At 36.0% G+C, this 17,747-nt stretch overlaps 1 protein-coding gene across 1 annotated transcript; it reads left to right on the top strand.

Moving 5' to 3' along the window:
* Positions 1-324: 324 nt before the first annotated feature.
* On the top strand, positions 325-17,100 carry tacr1b (tachykinin receptor 1b). The gene is made up of 7 exons (XM_030149991.1): positions 325-838; positions 3,146-3,321; positions 7,928-8,122; positions 11,867-12,017; positions 12,191-12,387; positions 12,565-12,661; positions 14,512-17,100. The coding sequence occupies exons 1-7, from the start codon at positions 614-616 to the stop codon at positions 14,689-14,691; spliced, it is 1,221 nt and encodes a 406-aa protein (XP_030005851.1). The 5' UTR covers positions 325-613; the 3' UTR covers positions 14,692-17,100.
* The last annotated feature ends 647 nt before the right edge of the window (positions 17,101-17,747 follow it).

Below are 17,747 nucleotides of genomic sequence, written 5' to 3'. Positions count from 1 at the left end.
TTCACTCATTGAACATTTAATTCAGTTTAACGCTTTGAGTTGGAGCTGAATGTTAGCTGATGTCTATGAGGCCAATTACAGTCAAACAAAACAAACGCGTAAAAGCCATGAAAATGAAAGCTTGTTCTAACTCTATCCAGGGATGATAATTCTAACTAGAAAAACAGTTCAAATGTAATGGTGTTTTTGACATTAGGAGCCATCATATTATATAAGCCAATATCATCAGATTGATCCAGAGCGATTTAGGACTAATCCTGCTCACACTGTATTAGGAGGTCCAGGTAAGTTATGTTGAGTTCAGTGACCCTGCAGGCGAGTCAAGACCAGGACTAATCATTTGGTGTGTTTAGAGGGAAGGGGTGTGTGAGGGAGACAGAATGGGGGGGGGTGTTAGGCATCCGCCTCGTGCGTATTGGTGCCGCGTTGTCCTTCGAGTGCGCGCCGTTCCACTGTGCGTAAAGGTGGCTGTTGATCACAATGTGCCAACGGAGCCTTTTTTCCATTTCATGCGGACTTTTCCTTTTCCTCCTCGGAAGGAATCCATTCCAGTAACAGGACACTAATCTATTTTTTGCCTCCCGTCCTCACCAAACAGTCAGATGCTCGGAAGATGGACCCTCTGTACAATACCACGGATTCTAACGCCATGAGCGGAGTGAACTGCTCCACAAACTGCAGCGACGACTTCAACCAGTTCATCCAGCCGGTGTGGCAGATCACACTGTGGGCTGTCGCTTATTGCAGTATGGTCGCAGTGTCCGTGATCGGCAATGTGGTGGTCATTTGGATTATTCTGGCGCATAAACGCATGAGGACCGTCACCAACTACTTTCTGGTGAGTTCCCCTTTTCTTACTCAATGCGCTCGGGTCTGACATGAAAACCCAAAGACAGAACAGAGACATTAAGTGATCCAACTAAAACTCTAACAGAACAGATGAGGCCTGGCTTTATTTTAACGTTAAAGCAGATCTGAATCCACATTCACTATTGCCCATAAAGTTGAAATAAAAGAAAATGTATCAGTCATGAAATGATTGTGATAATATGACTTACTCTTGATTCAATGTCACTGAGACTCAGTATGTAATTATTTCACCTGGTCAAAGGTGATTACTGATGGGTATAAATTGGAATAAAAAGAGGAATGTGTCTGAAAACAAAATTATTCCAACTTTATGGGCAACAGTGTATTTGCAAAAATTACCCCTGACGTCCAGTTTGACTAGAAAAGTCTCATCTCGAGGTGTTTTGCCAGAGTCTCAGACCATATCCCATTGTCTTCATCAGTGGATGGAGGTATTATCATGTGGAAAACCTCATCATCTGCCATGTCAATCTGTTATACATCCTACATGTTAAAGAATAACATGTGGGACCATTACACTCTGAAATGGGAAATTAACGGCATTAATATTAATGTTTCATGGCATGATATTATGAATACACAGTTTGGTTGATTGTTCATAACTGGGCAAAACTGATGTCCACTGCAGCCACGGGGTTCCTGTGTTTAAAAACAGGATCTTTGTGATTTATTCAGAATGTGATGGTGTGTATGAATTTCTATATGAGTTAATATGAGTAAGGTCTGAAGGCAGTCCTGTGTTATTACCTGTACACTGAGCCTGTAAAAGGGTCTGTTTGTCTTTTAAAGGGTCTGCATTCATTATTTAATCATTGTGGTTACATGTGGCATGTAGGCCTACTCAAAGCTGGATTTTTTTTTTTTTTTGTTTGACTATATAAACTCTAATCATCGCCCCATCCACTTCTTTTTAGACTGTGAAAACTAGTAAAGGTCCAGTGTGCCAGGTTTAGGGGGATGTGCAGTGATCAAATTCCAGCAATGGTCAATCTATATCATAATCTGTATCATAATTCTGAAAGGTCTCAGAGCATTTATGTGTGTATTGGCTCAATTCTGACAAACCGAGACGCTTTTACCTGGCAAATTTGGTACCTACAGTTGAGGAATAGTCCCATCTCCACATTAAATATCTCTGCAAGTTGATAGGACCAATATTTTTGGAGATATTAGTCATTTTGGAATACAGCTGTCTTACAGTCACAGAAGTGCAGTACTACGCTGCATGACAGGAAATTAAGTTAAAAAGAGGAACACCGCATTTCTGCCTGCAGTCCCGACATATAGGTATTAACATTGGCGCCTGCAGCCATATGGCCTGTGTGTACTGAGTGACATTTGAGAAAAAGAGAGAGAGACTGATATATATAGAGAGAGGTAGGTAAGGTACGTCCTGGTACTCACAGAGAACTCCCGCCAACCCCCACCCCAGTCTTTTGAATCACTCACCCCCCCATCCCTGCCTTATGAACTATTCACCCCCCATCCCCGTCCATGCACTTTGTGTGTACGTCACAGTTTCACTCTGCAGATGCGCCTGGGTAAACTGTAAATGAATTGTTGTTTAATGATTTATCAAACAATTTGTATGTCACTGCTTATAAAATATAGACTAACATCTCTGACCAAAAGTCTGCTCTCCCAAACATTAAAACTACCACATCTACAACCTGTGGTTCCTCATGGCTCACATACTAGTAATGTTATAATTCTATAATCGCATGAAAAGGAATATCGTTGTGTTTTGGGGAGGACAGACTTCCTTCTTAATTTCCTGGGTGACATCCAGTGTTAAGTCACCTATGTCTGAATATGGATAAAATCTAAAAATTCTATGATATGAACAAAGCAATCACTTTTTTTTTTCAAGCACCTCAAGTGAGAATGGGGAGAGTATTCAATTCATTGCAAACTACAACTTCACCACTAGATATCACTAAATGTCACACACCAAACCTTTAATATTAATTCAAAACACATTATCATTTTCCATGCACAGACTCACTTTAGAGATCTTATGTTTCACTGTTACCCATAAAGATAGAATACAATATTTGTCCCTCTTCTCATGAAATGACTGTGACAATGTGATTTATTATTGACAGATACAGTGTAACTGTGAGTATGTAATCATTGGACCTGGTCTAAGGTGATTATAACGTGTATATCAGGAATGTGTCGGAACACAACATTTTTCCAACTATATGGGCAGCAGTGTATGTTGGTATTCCTCTTGCCTGCAGTTATTTTCCATGACTGTGTTATTGTTTTTCAGGTGAATCTGGCTTTTGCTGAGGCTTCTATGTCAGCATTCAACACAGTCATCAACTTCGCCTACGCTGTTCACAACGAATGGTACTTTGGTTTGGTTTACTGTCGTTTCCACAACTTCTTCCCTATCTCGGCCATATTTGCCAGCATTTACTCCATGACTGCCATAGCCCTGGACAGGTACTGTATGTATGTGCATGTGTGGCTGCTATACTCTGTCTTTATATAATCCTACCGTCTCTGAGTTCATCTTAAATCTCTGACGCAGCTCAAGTATCTTCATGACTCTTCGCTGAAATATGACAGAGTGTGCACCTTAAGGCTATGTGGGCTGTAAAAGCATTCATACACTACCAGTGTAATGCACAGGCTGTTACATATTATGGTCTGCCGAAGTGGAATCATTAACAGAAACTGCTGTGGTAGAACAGACTGATGCTTTCGACTCACTAAAGCCCTTGTGACTGATTTGGACTTATGTGAGCGCATGTTTCCTCTGACTGCTTGAGTACATCTAGCATTACGTGTATATATTACTGTATTAAGTACTGTATATCTGAATAATTTAACCCATAAAGACCCAGAGTTACTTTGGTGGCAGTTTGCAAATTAACCCATAAAGACCCAACCATCCACCGTCAACCAAAAGCATCTACTGATCTAAGCTGCTGATCCACTAATTCTATCAATACATGTAAATTATTGGTGTAATTATTGTTTTTTCTGTTTTTATATAATAATCTTTGAATTTACTCTTGAGTTTTTATGAACATCTACATGATCAGCGAATTAAACATAGGAAAATAGATTATTTTTACTGGAAAAAAATGCAAAATTCAGAGGATAATATTATAATAAATAGTGATAAATCAATTAGGAAAGGTTAAATAGGGAGAAAAATTCATTTGGGAACTGACACAAAAGCCACACTGGGTCCTTATGGGTTAATTTTTCACTCTATTTAACCTTTTTGAAGTGATTTATCACCATTTATTATAATATTATCCTCTGTATTTTGAATTTTTTCAGTGAAAATCAGGTATTTTCCTATATTTAATTCATTGATCATGTAGATGTCCATAAAGCTCTGAAAAAAGTTGAGGGTTATTATGTTAAAGATCAAAGAAAACTGGAAAAAAGTGACTGTTTAAGCAAATATATCAATAATTGAACACAACAATAAGCATCTACAACCACTGTCACTGATTCAACTCCATGGGTTTTACCAGTGAATCAATGTTGTAGAAGATGACGGTGTTTCCACGTTCGCTATGGAGCCTCTGAACGTCCAAATGGGTCATATCTGATGACCATGAAAATCCAATTCAATTTTATTTATAGAGGGCATTTCATACACAAGGCAGACTCAGTGTGCTTCACAATAGGTATATAATATCGCTACAGTAAAAAACAGTCATAAAAAAGAGAGTGCAAGTGTAAGTAAACAATCATTTGTACACACACTTAAACTCGCACATGCGCACATACCCACAGAACCACACATGCACACACACAACTCAACAGAACGCTGTCGAAAAAAGATATGTTTTTAATCTGTTTTTAAAAATGGCTACTGATGTGGCATGTCTAACTGTACCAGGCAGGGTGTTCCATTTTTGTGGGGCATATACACTAAAAGCTGCCTCCCCTTTCTTGGATCTGGTGAGGGACGAGTAAGTTGCCACTACCTGTTGACCGAAGTGTTCTTGTTGGGCTGTAAATGATGAGCATATCTGTGATGGACAGAGGTGCAAGGCCAGGTAGTGCTTTGTAAACCAGGAGCAAGATTTTGAAATCGGTTCTTGGTTGCTTTTTTTTTTTTTTTTTAACTCTTTATTTATGAGAGTTTTGGGTTTTTTTACAGATTCAAAAAAAACAAAACAAAACAAACAGGTCATGAGGTCAAGGGATCACATAGACCACATTGCTCAGACCACAGGTGTCAAACATGCAGCCCGGGGGCCAAATCTGGCCCACCCAAGGTTCCATTCCGGCCCTGTAGGATGAAAGTGCAAAAATGAACCTGAACAGTCCAGGTTGTCCAAATCATTTTGGTTCAGGTTCCACATACAGACCAATGTGATCTCCAGTAAAAATAATAACACAATAACCCATAAATAATGACAACTACAAATTTTCTTTGTGAAAAATTATGTGGAAAAAATTTTAGTGAAAAAATAACATTGCACTGTGAAAATATTTACATTTACAAAACTAGTCTTTCACTATAAAATGCAGATAAATACATAAATAAAAACAAAGACGAACGACCCGAAATGTGCAATTTTAACAATATTCTGCCTGTTACTAAATGTTTATGGAACATTGTGTGTAATGTACATGTATAAATAATAAGTCGAGGCATAATATTGTTAAAATTGAACAAATTTTTCAAATGAGATTTCTGTTTTTTTGTTATTCACATCTTTTTTTAAAATGTAAATATTTTCATAATTTAATTGGGGTTTTTTTGTACTAAAACAAAAAGTAAAACTTGGATTTTGTCATTATTTATAGGTTATTAAGTCATTATTTTACCAGCCCACTTGAGATCAAATTGGGCTAAATATGGCCCCTGAACCAAAATGAGTTTGACACCCCTGGCTTAGACAAACAACACAGTTTTTTCCACTTAAAGGTTTACAAGCTTGTCTCACAGGTTATGTAAAGGTGCCATTTTTCCCAAAGTTCTTCTCCCAGTTCTTTCTGAGGTCGTATTGTGTAGGTCATCTGTTCTAGTAAATGAAGGTGTTTTACAATACTGGTAAAGACAGTCATTGGTGGACATTCTCTCTTAAGCCAGTATTTTGTAATGGTCTTTTTACTCGCTACCAGCAAGATCTTGAGGAGGTAAGCGTGATTCTTGTTTTAACAGGTAACCGGTGCAGAGACTTAAGAACGTGCAGCTGCATTTGGAATTAGTTGTAACCTCTGAATACTTGATTTTGGGAGTTCAGTGAATAAACCATTACAGTAATCTAGTCTGCTTGTGAGAAATGCATGGATTCATTTTTCAGAGTCTGATTTTGATAGAAAGCCCCTTAAGAAAAGACGACAAACTGCATTTTCACCAATTATTTACATGTATTAATAGGATTAGTGGATCAACAGTTATTAAACATGGATTAGTAGATAATTTTGGTCACCAGCTGCTGTTTGGGTCTTTTTATTGTCTTATTTTCATAAGGCATCTATGTTTTTTTAATCTCACCATACTTCAAATTCTATCTATTCCCTCTGTACAAACTGTTTATGCTTAGAATTATTTGCCATGTTTTGCTAATTTCCTTCCTGCATCTGTGACAGAAGTGTAAAATGAAACAATAGACATTTAATATTATCACATATTATCACATCACACAGCCATATTAACCAGTACATTATAATGGAGAGGCCTGCCCCTTCTGGTCATGCCCCAGAGGATCTTATATGGGAAAAATATATTCAAAAAAATAGTCAATGGCAAGAGACAAATTATTTCTAGTGTCATTTGAATAGTGCCATCAGTTACACTTTGTTGTAAACCTGTTGAGGTAGAACACTGTGAAGGCAAATAATTAGAAAGACCATCATCGTAACGCCGCTGACGATGCCTCAGCAGCTCTCAGCATGACCAGACTTGTAGTGATTTTCATCTTTTTTAATGTTTTTCCAATCATTCTGAAGGATGAGGTGAAATGTGCTGTGTTAACAGCTCTGTGAGTGTTGGGGATGTGTGTCACATGACAAGAGATGCAGTCCACTGAGAGGTTTCCACACAAAAATACTGTATATAACTTGTAAAATGAACGAGCATGCAGAAGCACTAGAATACTTTAGACCAGAGGTGTCAAACATGCAGCCCGGGGGCCAAAACCGGCCCGCCAATGGGTCCAATCTGGCCCCCGGGATGAATTTGTGAAATGCAGAAATTACACTGACGATATTAACAATCAAGGATGTTAGAATCACTGTAGGTCAATTCAATCTCAAGTGGGTCAGACCAGTAAAATACTAGTATAATAACCTATAAATAATGAAAACTACAGATTTTTCTCTTTGTTGTAGTGTAAAAAAAAGAAAAATGACACAAAAATGTTTACATTTACAGACTAGCCTTTTACAAAAAATGTGAATGACCTGAAAATTCTTAAGAAAAATAAGTGCAATTTGAACAATATTACACCTTAGTTTATCATTTACACATACTAGCGGCATTGTACCCGTGGTGCCACTGTACGATAGCATGAGAGGCTAAAATCGCCCAGCATACCTCACAACATTTGAATATGGACATAAAATTGTGCCTAGTAGATATTCAGGTAATGTTTCTATTCATTTGGTGAGTTTGGTGGCGATTGAGTCTGTTAAGGCTGAGGAAAATCCGTACAAACGCCCTCCTGTGCTGCAACATCAATTGGACAGACACAGAACGTGCATTATATAGTAGGATGCATCACAACTTGCAGATCACAGTGGATCTACAAATACACAAAGCATTTAGTAAGATGCAGAATACTGGTACAATTCCACATACATCATATTTGTTGATGTTGTGTTCAAGTACGGTTCGTAGATGTAAACATTTTCATTACGGAATATGACTTTTTTTCCACTCAAAAACATAGAAAAAAACTTTGGAGTTGATATTATTTATAAGTTCTTATCCTATTATTTATATTATTTTATTGGTCCGGCCCACTTTATATCATATTAGGCTGTATGCGGCCCCTGAACTAAAATGAGTTTGACACCCTTGCCTTAGACATTTAAAGGATTATATTAATGTGATTTGTTGGTTTGGTAGGTACATGGCTATCATCCATCCCCTTCAGCAGAGACTGTCCTCGACAGAGACCCGTGTGGTGATTGTTGTGATCTGGATGCTGGCTCTGCTTCTGGCCTTTCCTCAGTACTACTACTCATCTACTGCACAACTGCCCGGACGTACAGTCTGCTACATAGACTGGCCTGAATACACCACACTGGACTATAAGAAGATGTGAGTATCTGCACGTCTCCCATTCTCAAGACAATGACCAAAAACCTCGGCTTTCCTTGAGTTAAAGTTGCATTCATTATTTTGGTGACCAAGGGCGAGAAAAACAAATTCAGTGACACCCGGCTTTGAAATATTTGGCTGTGGTCATTCAGAGTGAATGGAGAGTCACTGATTTATAGATTTATTACCCCGCCCCCCGAAGACAAGGCAAGAAGTATTGTTTTTGGTTCGGTTTGGTTCTTTTTTTCTTTGTTTGTTAACACTCTAGCAGCAAAACTATAGGTTGAATTCAGACCAAATTTGGTTTACAGATTGCCAATGACCCAAAATAGATGTAATTACATTTTGGGAAAATTAGATCAAAGTTCAAATTTTTAATGAATTTTTTAAATCTTTTTTTTCCTCCCATTTACTTATACTGGGCAAAATTTCAAATGTCCATAAAAATGTCAATTTTCTTTCAATTTACTTCAAACTTGGCACATATATAGAGGCAACTGATATGCTGACATCACCAGACACATAGACAAAATAAGCTACAATACGTGCGAGGGGCGGGGTTTGTTTTGCCTGGCACCACTTGTTTATTTTATGCATTTATTAAACTTTATTTAACCATGAAAAATAGACACGTTGAGACTAAAAATCTAATTCTCAAGAGTGTCCTGGTCAAGACAGCAGCAGCAGAAACTACAGAAAATAGAAATCACAGCCGTACATCCACACCAAAAACCTCCACAAAACACAGGTGCATTTAGGGGGATTTAGGAGGATCTAAACTGCCGAAATCAAATTCAAATCATATCAAACTGATTTATATAGTGTCAAATCATAACAAAAGTTACCTCATGACACTTCACATTTAGAGCTGGTCTAAACCACAGCTTTAGTCAGGCCATCGTTAGTTAGTATCATATCTTCACCTCATAGAAGCAACAATATTAGCAATACAAATTAATTAATTCTAAATTACATTAATGACTAACAGGTTATGTAATAGTAATACTGTTATACTGTAACATGACACCTACATGCATTTATAAACTGCAGTAATATATGTGTAATATGGAAACGCAACACAAGACTGAGCAACAAAGGGAGAAAATTGTGACGATTCATCAGTTGCAACAGTCTTTTATATTATTTAAACATCTCAGTAAAATATAAATGTTGCACAATATGAGTGAATACATAATTCAATATATATATTTCACTTTAAGAAACAATAATACATTTTTTATGACTCCATGTAATGTGAAATGAGTGGCTTATTTGTAGAGTAAAAAACTACAGAAAAGTATCCAATGACTTTACAGTTCTCAGTTCAAATTTTAGCAAATTCAATCAATCAATCAATCAATCAATCAATCAATTTATTAGAAAATTATTACAAGTTAAAATTGACAATTCATTTACAAGATACATTTTGTCATAGGACACCCCAGCAGTCCTCAGCTTATAAATGGGGTCTCTTAAACATAAGAGACACAATTTACGTTATAATCTTTAATAAATTCAAATGTTCTAAATAACTACAAACATATTTCAAAATGTTTGCCTATCTATCGAACGATGTTTCATTTCATTTCCTTTTCCTGAGTTCTATTGTAGTCAGCATATTCCAATATTCTCAGATAATTTAATAGTCAAATATGGGGCTTTATCCACATAAATAATGAGTTTACATGATTTATATATCAGCCATGCGTGGTTTTGGGTCAGGCATATTTTTGAAGTAGCTCTGTCTGTTTATGTTTCCGTTTTTTTGTTTTGGTTCATGAGGTCGTAGGGTTACACTAAGCATAGAGCAGCAACAGTTTTTGCTTTAGATGCTTTTTAAATTCAGGAGTTGATTAAGACTAAAAGCAAAACAAACATGCATTTTATTTGTTTTCCATGCAAACTGTGAGGGGAATACCTTGCAATGCCGCAGTCCACATGCACTGTAAGACCAGATAAGTTGAGTTTACCTAAAAAATTTGAGGAAACCGATTGCCTTAAAAAATTTAAGTAATGAGTAATGAAAACTTGAGTGTGTTAAACTTCAGTGCTTGATTTGAATCTAATTGCTATTTTAAGTACAATACACTAGATGTCAAGTTAATTTAACTTCAGATTTTTTGCAACGTCAATTGCCTTGTATAATCATTAGACTTAATATAATCAGTTCATTGTACTCAATTCCAAGTTGATTTAAATAATGAATCTTTTGCAATACGAATTATTTTGTATAAGTAGTCAACAGTGAATAAGATCAATTATACACTGTAAGCCCGGATAAGTAGAGTTTACTCAAAAAATTTGAGGCAAGTGATTGCACTTAAATGATTTGAGTAATGATTGACTAATCATTTGGTTTAAGTAGGTTCAACTTTAATGCTAAAAGTATTGAACTTAAACTATTAAGTAGAAAACACTAAAAGACAAGTTATTTGTACTTTAAATCTGTTGTAAAATCAACCCCACTATCCACCTCAGCATTTTAGGTTACACTGACTAATTTTCTCAATTGCAGCCAGATTAATTTATCATTGAGTAAACAACTTTTTCAAGATAATCAAACTCCAAATCCTATACCTGATCAAAATAGTTATGAAATTACTCAAGTTTACAAATTGATGCATGAATGGGAGGTAGTTTAATGTCATTTATCAGTATAAGAGGAGCGTTTAATTTGACAAGTTATCAAGATATCCATTATATAAAACTAGTTTAAGATGAACAGAAAAGCCATTGTTCTTCCTATGGCTCTGACTCATGGTGCAGCTCTACAAAAATACAAAAACAAACACAAAAAGGCCAATAAACACTGCCATACACACATTAAATCTAAATTAACACTAACACCACAACCCCGCTGAACCCCTGCACATAAAAATAACACATTTTCAACAGCATGCCCAATACCCACAATGCAATGCGAAGATAAAAAGGTGCACTGTAAGCCCAGAATTTATAGTTACTAAAATGCTTTAATTACAATGCTCTAAAATTATTTAAGTTTTATGATGGTCATGATTAAAAGTTAGTGATTTAATTCCCTTCAACTTAAACTTTTTCATACTTTCAACTACATCTACAAATTAGTAGAATATACTTAACATTTTATAGTAACATCAGAAAACTGAAATCATTCAAATACATGATAATTAAAGCATTTTAGTAAATACAAATTCTAGGCCTGTAGTGTAGATGAACAGGAAAACCATTGTTCTTCCTATGGCTCTCGCTCATGGTGCAGCTCAACAAAATTACATGAAAAAACACAAAAAGGCCAATAAACACTGCCATACACACATTAAGTCAAAATTAACACTAACACCACAAGCCCACTGAACCTCTGCACATAAAAATAACACATTTTCAACAACATGCCCAATACCCACAATGCAATGCAGAGATAAAGAGGTGTGGTCATGATTAAAACTGAGTGATTTAAATCCATTACACTTAAACTTTTTCGCACTTTCGACTATGTCTATAAATTAGTAGAATATACTAAACATTTTATAGTAATGTAATAAAACTTAAACCATTTAAGTACATTGTTATTAAAGTGTTTTAGTAAATACAAAGTCCAGGCTTACAGTGTGTGAATTAGTCCTGGGCCTTTTGCCACATGTCTTGGTCTTTGTATAACTCTGCTATATCTGTCAACAACAAAGCAGAATAAAATGTTATTGACATCTCTTTCCTATGCCTCTAATTTTCTGTGACCATTTTGACCTTGCTTGCTTCCTGTAGATACTATGTGTGTGTGACACTGCTGATCTACTTCCTCCCCCTTTGCATCATGGGATGTGCATACACAACTGTGGGCGTCACCCTCTGGGCCAGTGAAATCCCCGGGGACTCCTCCGATCACTACAAAGAACAACTTTTTGCCAAACGCAAGGTAATGAACACGCACAAACCCGAACCCAATGCTGCCACTTTTGTTTTCCTGCATTGTTGACCGCCACAATCCTTTAATTGAATGGGTTTTTAATCCCCACATTAAAACCAAAAAGTGAACAGATTATTATAAACCCCTCCTCATCTCTCATTCTGTGCGTGTTTTTGTGGCAGGTGGTGAAGATGATGATCGTGGTGGTGTGTACGTTTGCTGTCTGCTGGCTGCCCTACCATATCTACTTCTTACTGCACCAGTTCTTTCCCGACTTGTTCGATCATCTCTACATCCAGCAGGTCTACCTGGCTATCATGTGGTTAGCCATGAGCTCCACGATGTACAACCCCATCATCTACTACTGCCTCAACAGCAGGTGAAACATGCTTTTACTGAGTGTTTATTCAAATGGCTATCTGCCTGCCTGGCTGTTTATCCGCTTCGCAACCATTTATGAAGGTGATCTGATTATGAGACAGCGAGTCTGTATTTCCGTCTATAATCCTGCCTGCCTGTTTAATCCAAACTAAAATATTTCTCTTCCCATTTTCAGGTTCAGGGCAGGTTTCCGCCAAGTGTTTTGTTGCTGCACTTCCGCCGTTGGTAAAGAAGAACTGGAGCTCAAGTCCCCACGGTACCTACAAACCCAGGTGTGAGACAAAGAGGAGAAATGTAATATTAATATGTTCTAATATTTATTTTATTATTGTCAGTTTTTGCAGCTTTTTTACAGCTTCAGACACATTTAACATTAATAACGGGTAAACATTACAGATTGTTCAAGACATTATTTCAGGTAGTACACAGAGGATTTGTAATTTCTTGTTTTAATTTTAGTTTTTGGTTTAATTAACTGAAAAATGTACCCTCAGTTCAGTAGTATCTGTTTACATTCACAGCAATGACACTTTTTATTTGCAAGGTTTTTTTTTTTTTTGTTTTATTTACTGCACTCGTGTCAACAAGTATTTACAACAAATTGGAAAAAAATCCACATTAAGTACAATTCTAGTACAATATGGTGTCTGTTTCATTTTCTCCCATAAACCTATACTATGGCTCATCAGCTAGGAATATAAATGAAAGATGAAAAAAGTAAAAAAAAAAAAAAAAATATATATATATATATATATATATATATATATATATATATATATATATATATATATTAATAATAATAATAATCATCATCATCATCATCATCATCATCATCATGGTCTCTTCATTATGTATGTAAATAAATTATATGGGTAAGTAAAGGTTAAATAAAATAAATAAATAAATGTAGCCCATGAAAATCCATCTTCTAAATCTACTGTTTGTTGAGACTGACGATCTTTTCTTTATTTCGACTCCTTTCACTTTACACTTTGTAATGTTAAAAAATCAGAATAAACACGGTTAAAAAAAAAAAAGTAGTTATTCACATTAGTAAACTAAATATTTTCAAACTTAAGTAGCTACAGCAATGCAGAACTCAAATACCCATCGTTATTTGACTAATATGCTATAAAATATTTTGGGGAAAAAACACATAAGTGGAGCATTTTGGGATTTTGCTCAATTCTAAAATGAGATTGACGATCATCTTGATCTAGATTTATGTCCAATATTAAAAATTTCCTTTCAGGGATTTTATAGTTTTTACAGTAGAATAAATGTTCTCCAACCCTTAGTTAAAGAACTTAAACAACTCCACCCCCAAAAAAATCTGTACCAGGAAAACACGGAAGAAAGCTTCACAGAATCAGAGGACAGGACAACAGCATCACATAACATGAACACACTGTTTGACATGTTTTTTGTACAGTGGTACATTAAATATTTCTCTTTTTTTCTATATTTCTAAAAAATCAAAGTCATGAAGTAAAGTCAAGTGATTTCAACAACAAAATCTTTGAGATCCAGTCTTTGTTTCACATTAAAGAAAATACTACAAGGCAGCCACTGCAAAAATCAAAATCTTACCTGATGTATTTTTCTCATTTCTAGTCAAAATGTCTCATCACACTTAAAATAAGACAGAAAGAGAAACTTTTCAGTGAGATATAAGAACTTATTTTTAGACAATAGATCTTGAAAATCTTATTTCAAGAAATCTTACCAAGATAATTTTCACTTGTTCCATCAGCAGATTTTTTTTTTTTTTTTGCTTGAATTAAGCAAAAAAATCTTGAATTAAGCAAAAAATAAATAAATCTTGAATTAAGCAAAAAAAAAAAAAAAAAAAATCTTGAATTAAGCAAAAAAAAAAAAAAAAAAAAAATCTGCCGATGGAACAAGTGAAAATTTTCTTAGTAAGATTTCTTGAAATAAGATTTTCAAGATCTGTTGTCTAAAAATAAGTTCTTATATCTCACAAGTTAGTCTTTCAGTGATTATGTCTTATTTTAAGTGTAATGAGATATTTTAACTAGAAATGAGAAAAATACACTTGGTAAGATTTAGATTTTTGCAGTGAGAGGAGGGTCTGGGTTTATCTGTCTGTGTCTATTTTCAGGTGAGCATATATCGAGCCAGTCGGATGGAGACAGTTGTTTCCACTGCCGTCCCTCCCACAGCGACAGATCAAAAGAAGGCAGAGCTGCCCCTGTGGGCCTCTCCCACCGACCCACATGCTGAGGTCACATCCAACGGCTCAGGACCTGAAACCAGGAGTCCCAATGATTCTTCAGATTAGAGGAAACACAGGCCATAGGGCGGCTGTTTGATGTGCAGCAGCTCAGACTCTACACCTGTTGGCTGGAGTCGGAGAACACCGCTGTACTGCTCAAGTGCATTATTTAACTGTGATATTTGGTCACAACAAGCCGGTCAAGTGCATTAATACCCAGTGGATGTTTGGAGTCTGTAGTAACCAGTGTCTTGGCGGTGACAACATGACCTCCGATCTGTTCGACAAAGCAGAAGACCTCACACTGGTGTGTTTTGTCTCTGCGTGCATGCATCACCGCCTCGACCCCCAGCATTCTCGGACTGGCTTTGGAAAATGTGAACCTCCTCTATGCTTGGCAACAGTGTCACGTCCTGTTGCAGTCATGATGTTGTGTGTGTGTTGTGTGGAAACAGGGAGACAGATTCAGAGAGCGCGTATGTGTGTGTATAGAACTAGCACCTGTTGGACAGGATTAGCCCCATGTTTTGACAAAGTGTAGAGCAGGGTTTAGACTGCGGCAGCCAGGTCACAGGCCAACTAAATATAGAGGACAGCAGCATGGAAAGGGATGATAGAGCAGAGGAAAAGGAAATAAGCGGAAAACTACTCTACTAGTCTGCACAAATGCAGCTCTCTTTACAAGCTGCATATTGGTGGATTTGGTATGTCATCTGTTTGGAGCGATGCTATTTCAGTCTTGCAGACAACAGCTGCACAAAACTAGACGAGGAATGTCAACGGAGTGCAGCTTAATGGACTGTTTTACCTGTTTAAGAGCTCTGGTTCTCTTTTGTGTGCATGTTCACTGTACAGAATGTGTGAGGACCAAATAAAGATAAATAAACATCATCAACCCAATATAAGAACAAAGTGCTCTAAGAAATGGTGATTTCTGCTGTTAAGTGGCAGAAGATCAGTTTCTACTTCAACTTACCATGTCAGGGGGTCAATAGATTCAATTTACAAGAACCAGATTTTCTTACTTTTATGGATGTGTGATTCCTTGATAGTCTGATTTTGATGTGAGACAAAGTGTCACCCATACCAGTGCTTTTAATAACTTAATGTGGGTTGTATTATGAAGGAGACATCTATGTGGAACCTCTGAACACACCGTTCCCCATTCATTTGACAACATTAAACTATAAACAGGCATTGGTCTGAATGACATTCAGCAGCAGAGAACAGTGCACCTTAGGCACAATTACAGAACATGAGCTAACATGAAATAGAGATAGAAGCCCCTCATCTCTAAATATACAGAGTGACTTTAATTATTCTGTTTTTGACAATGACAGATGTGTCTTTACAGAAGGAATCAGACTCACAGGTAACACTTTTAACTGGACTTGCAAATGTTCACCATGTAGAAGTAAAGTATTATTTGTTTGTTTGTTTAAATAAAATTAACTAAAATTTGAATCTATGCTAAACTATATAATAAGATAAAATAATGTATTAGAGTTGAGGCAAAAATCTCAAGATTGATGTTAAATTTAAAGCCTGATAAACTACCTGCAGAAAAGTGCAAAAATGTGAAACAAACTGTGCATTGGTTTCATTTTGGCTTGTGGCAGATATTAATGTGCATGTAAAATGTTATTTTGTCACTTGTGAGGCCAGTCATGTACAAGTTGTACTGTATATTGAACGCTGTCTGTACACAGTAGGTGTTTGGTTAAACTTTGGATTGGTAACTGTGTGTTTACAACTAAATGTATGATTTATGTATGTATGACAAAGTTTTTCATTCACCCATATCACAAAGCATTTCTCACTGACCTTCACATGCAAATATTCCAATATTCCTCTTATTTGATCCTCTTATTTTCTCTTTTTGTTCACATTTTAGTCAGACATAATAATTCAATATGGAGATGCTGCTAATCATTTTTAAATATCCATTTTCAGCACCGTAGAATGAATTTCCAGTCACCTTCATTGACTTTTGGTGGAAGCAGAAATCTCAAATTCCAAACACTAAACTGTTTACATAGTTTGGTACCAGTAGAGGTCAGTGTACGCTTTTGTAATTTGGGTGACCAGTGTTTATAGTGATATCAGTGATGTGTTCATAAATAAATACATCTGAATCACACCCAGTTTTTAATAGCAAAATGAAAACCATGTAAGTGTTGCTGTGTTTAAAAAAAAATAGTCTTATTTATCGACTATATAACACTGATACTGTGTAATAAAAGAGGGTGACTGACAGTGGTACCAGTATGTTAAAGTTTTTTAATAAACATTTGGTCTAGAACATGTAAAATGTATCACAAATGTGCCAACAAGTGCTTCTGTCAAAGTTTCATTCTACAACAAATCCACTTGGGTGGAAAGTGTTTACTGTAATAGTGAAAGCAGTGAAAAAAATACATTAGGTTTCATTATCGAAGGGCAGTCAATATGTACAATAAAATTCAAGAATATGTTCAGCTAGATGTGAACCAAGTGCATATTTTTCTCTGTGTGTGTTTTCTGTTGAAGACTGTGATTTGAGGTTGACCTTTATGTTCACATTGTCACACAACATTATTTCATGAATGTTTCTCTCAGTAAATCAAGACACTGATTATATTGTATTATATGGGTGTTTGTAGCACTGACTAGAAACATCTAATCATCTTAAATTAAAAAAAAAAAATGATGACAATAATAATAATAATAATAATAATAATAATAATAATAATAATAAAATCCTTAAAGGGTAAAACAAGAAGATGCGGTATTATGTACATATCATTAATTTATAGGGAGGCGTTAAGTTAATCTAAACATTCACACATCCACCACCAACCAAAAGCATCTACTGGTGTAAACTGTCTAATGCCTGTTGATCCACTAATCCTATCAATACATGAAAATAATTGATGTAAAATGCAGTTTGTCATCTTTTCATAGTCATCAGATATGACCCATTTGGACATTCAGAGGCTCTGTAGTGAACGTGGAAACACTGTCATCATCTACAGCATTGATTCACCAGTAAAACCCACAGAGTTGGATCGATGACAGTGGATGGACACACTGGGTTTATGTTCAGCTAATGATAGATTTCACTCATGGGCATACATTGTTTT

The sequence above is a fragment of the Sphaeramia orbicularis genome, chromosome 12 (assembly GCF_902148855.1).
Source record: "Sphaeramia orbicularis chromosome 12, fSphaOr1.1, whole genome shotgun sequence".
NCBI lineage: Eukaryota > Metazoa > Chordata > Actinopteri > Kurtiformes > Apogonidae > Sphaeramia > Sphaeramia orbicularis.
This window is presented reverse-complemented; position numbering and strand designations above follow the sequence as displayed.

Coding starts and splice junctions, on each gene's coding strand:
- tacr1b (XM_030149991.1), top strand. CDS start 614: ATGGACCCTCTGTACAATACCACGGATTCTAACGCCATGAGCGGAGTG. Junction 3,322..7,927: donor ACTGCCATAGCCCTGGACAG/GTACTGTATGTA, acceptor TTGGTTTGGTAG/GTACATGGCTATCATCCATC. Junction 12,662..14,511: donor CACGGTACCTACAAACCCAG/GTGTGAGACAAA, acceptor GTCTATTTTCAG/GTGAGCATATATCGAGCCAG.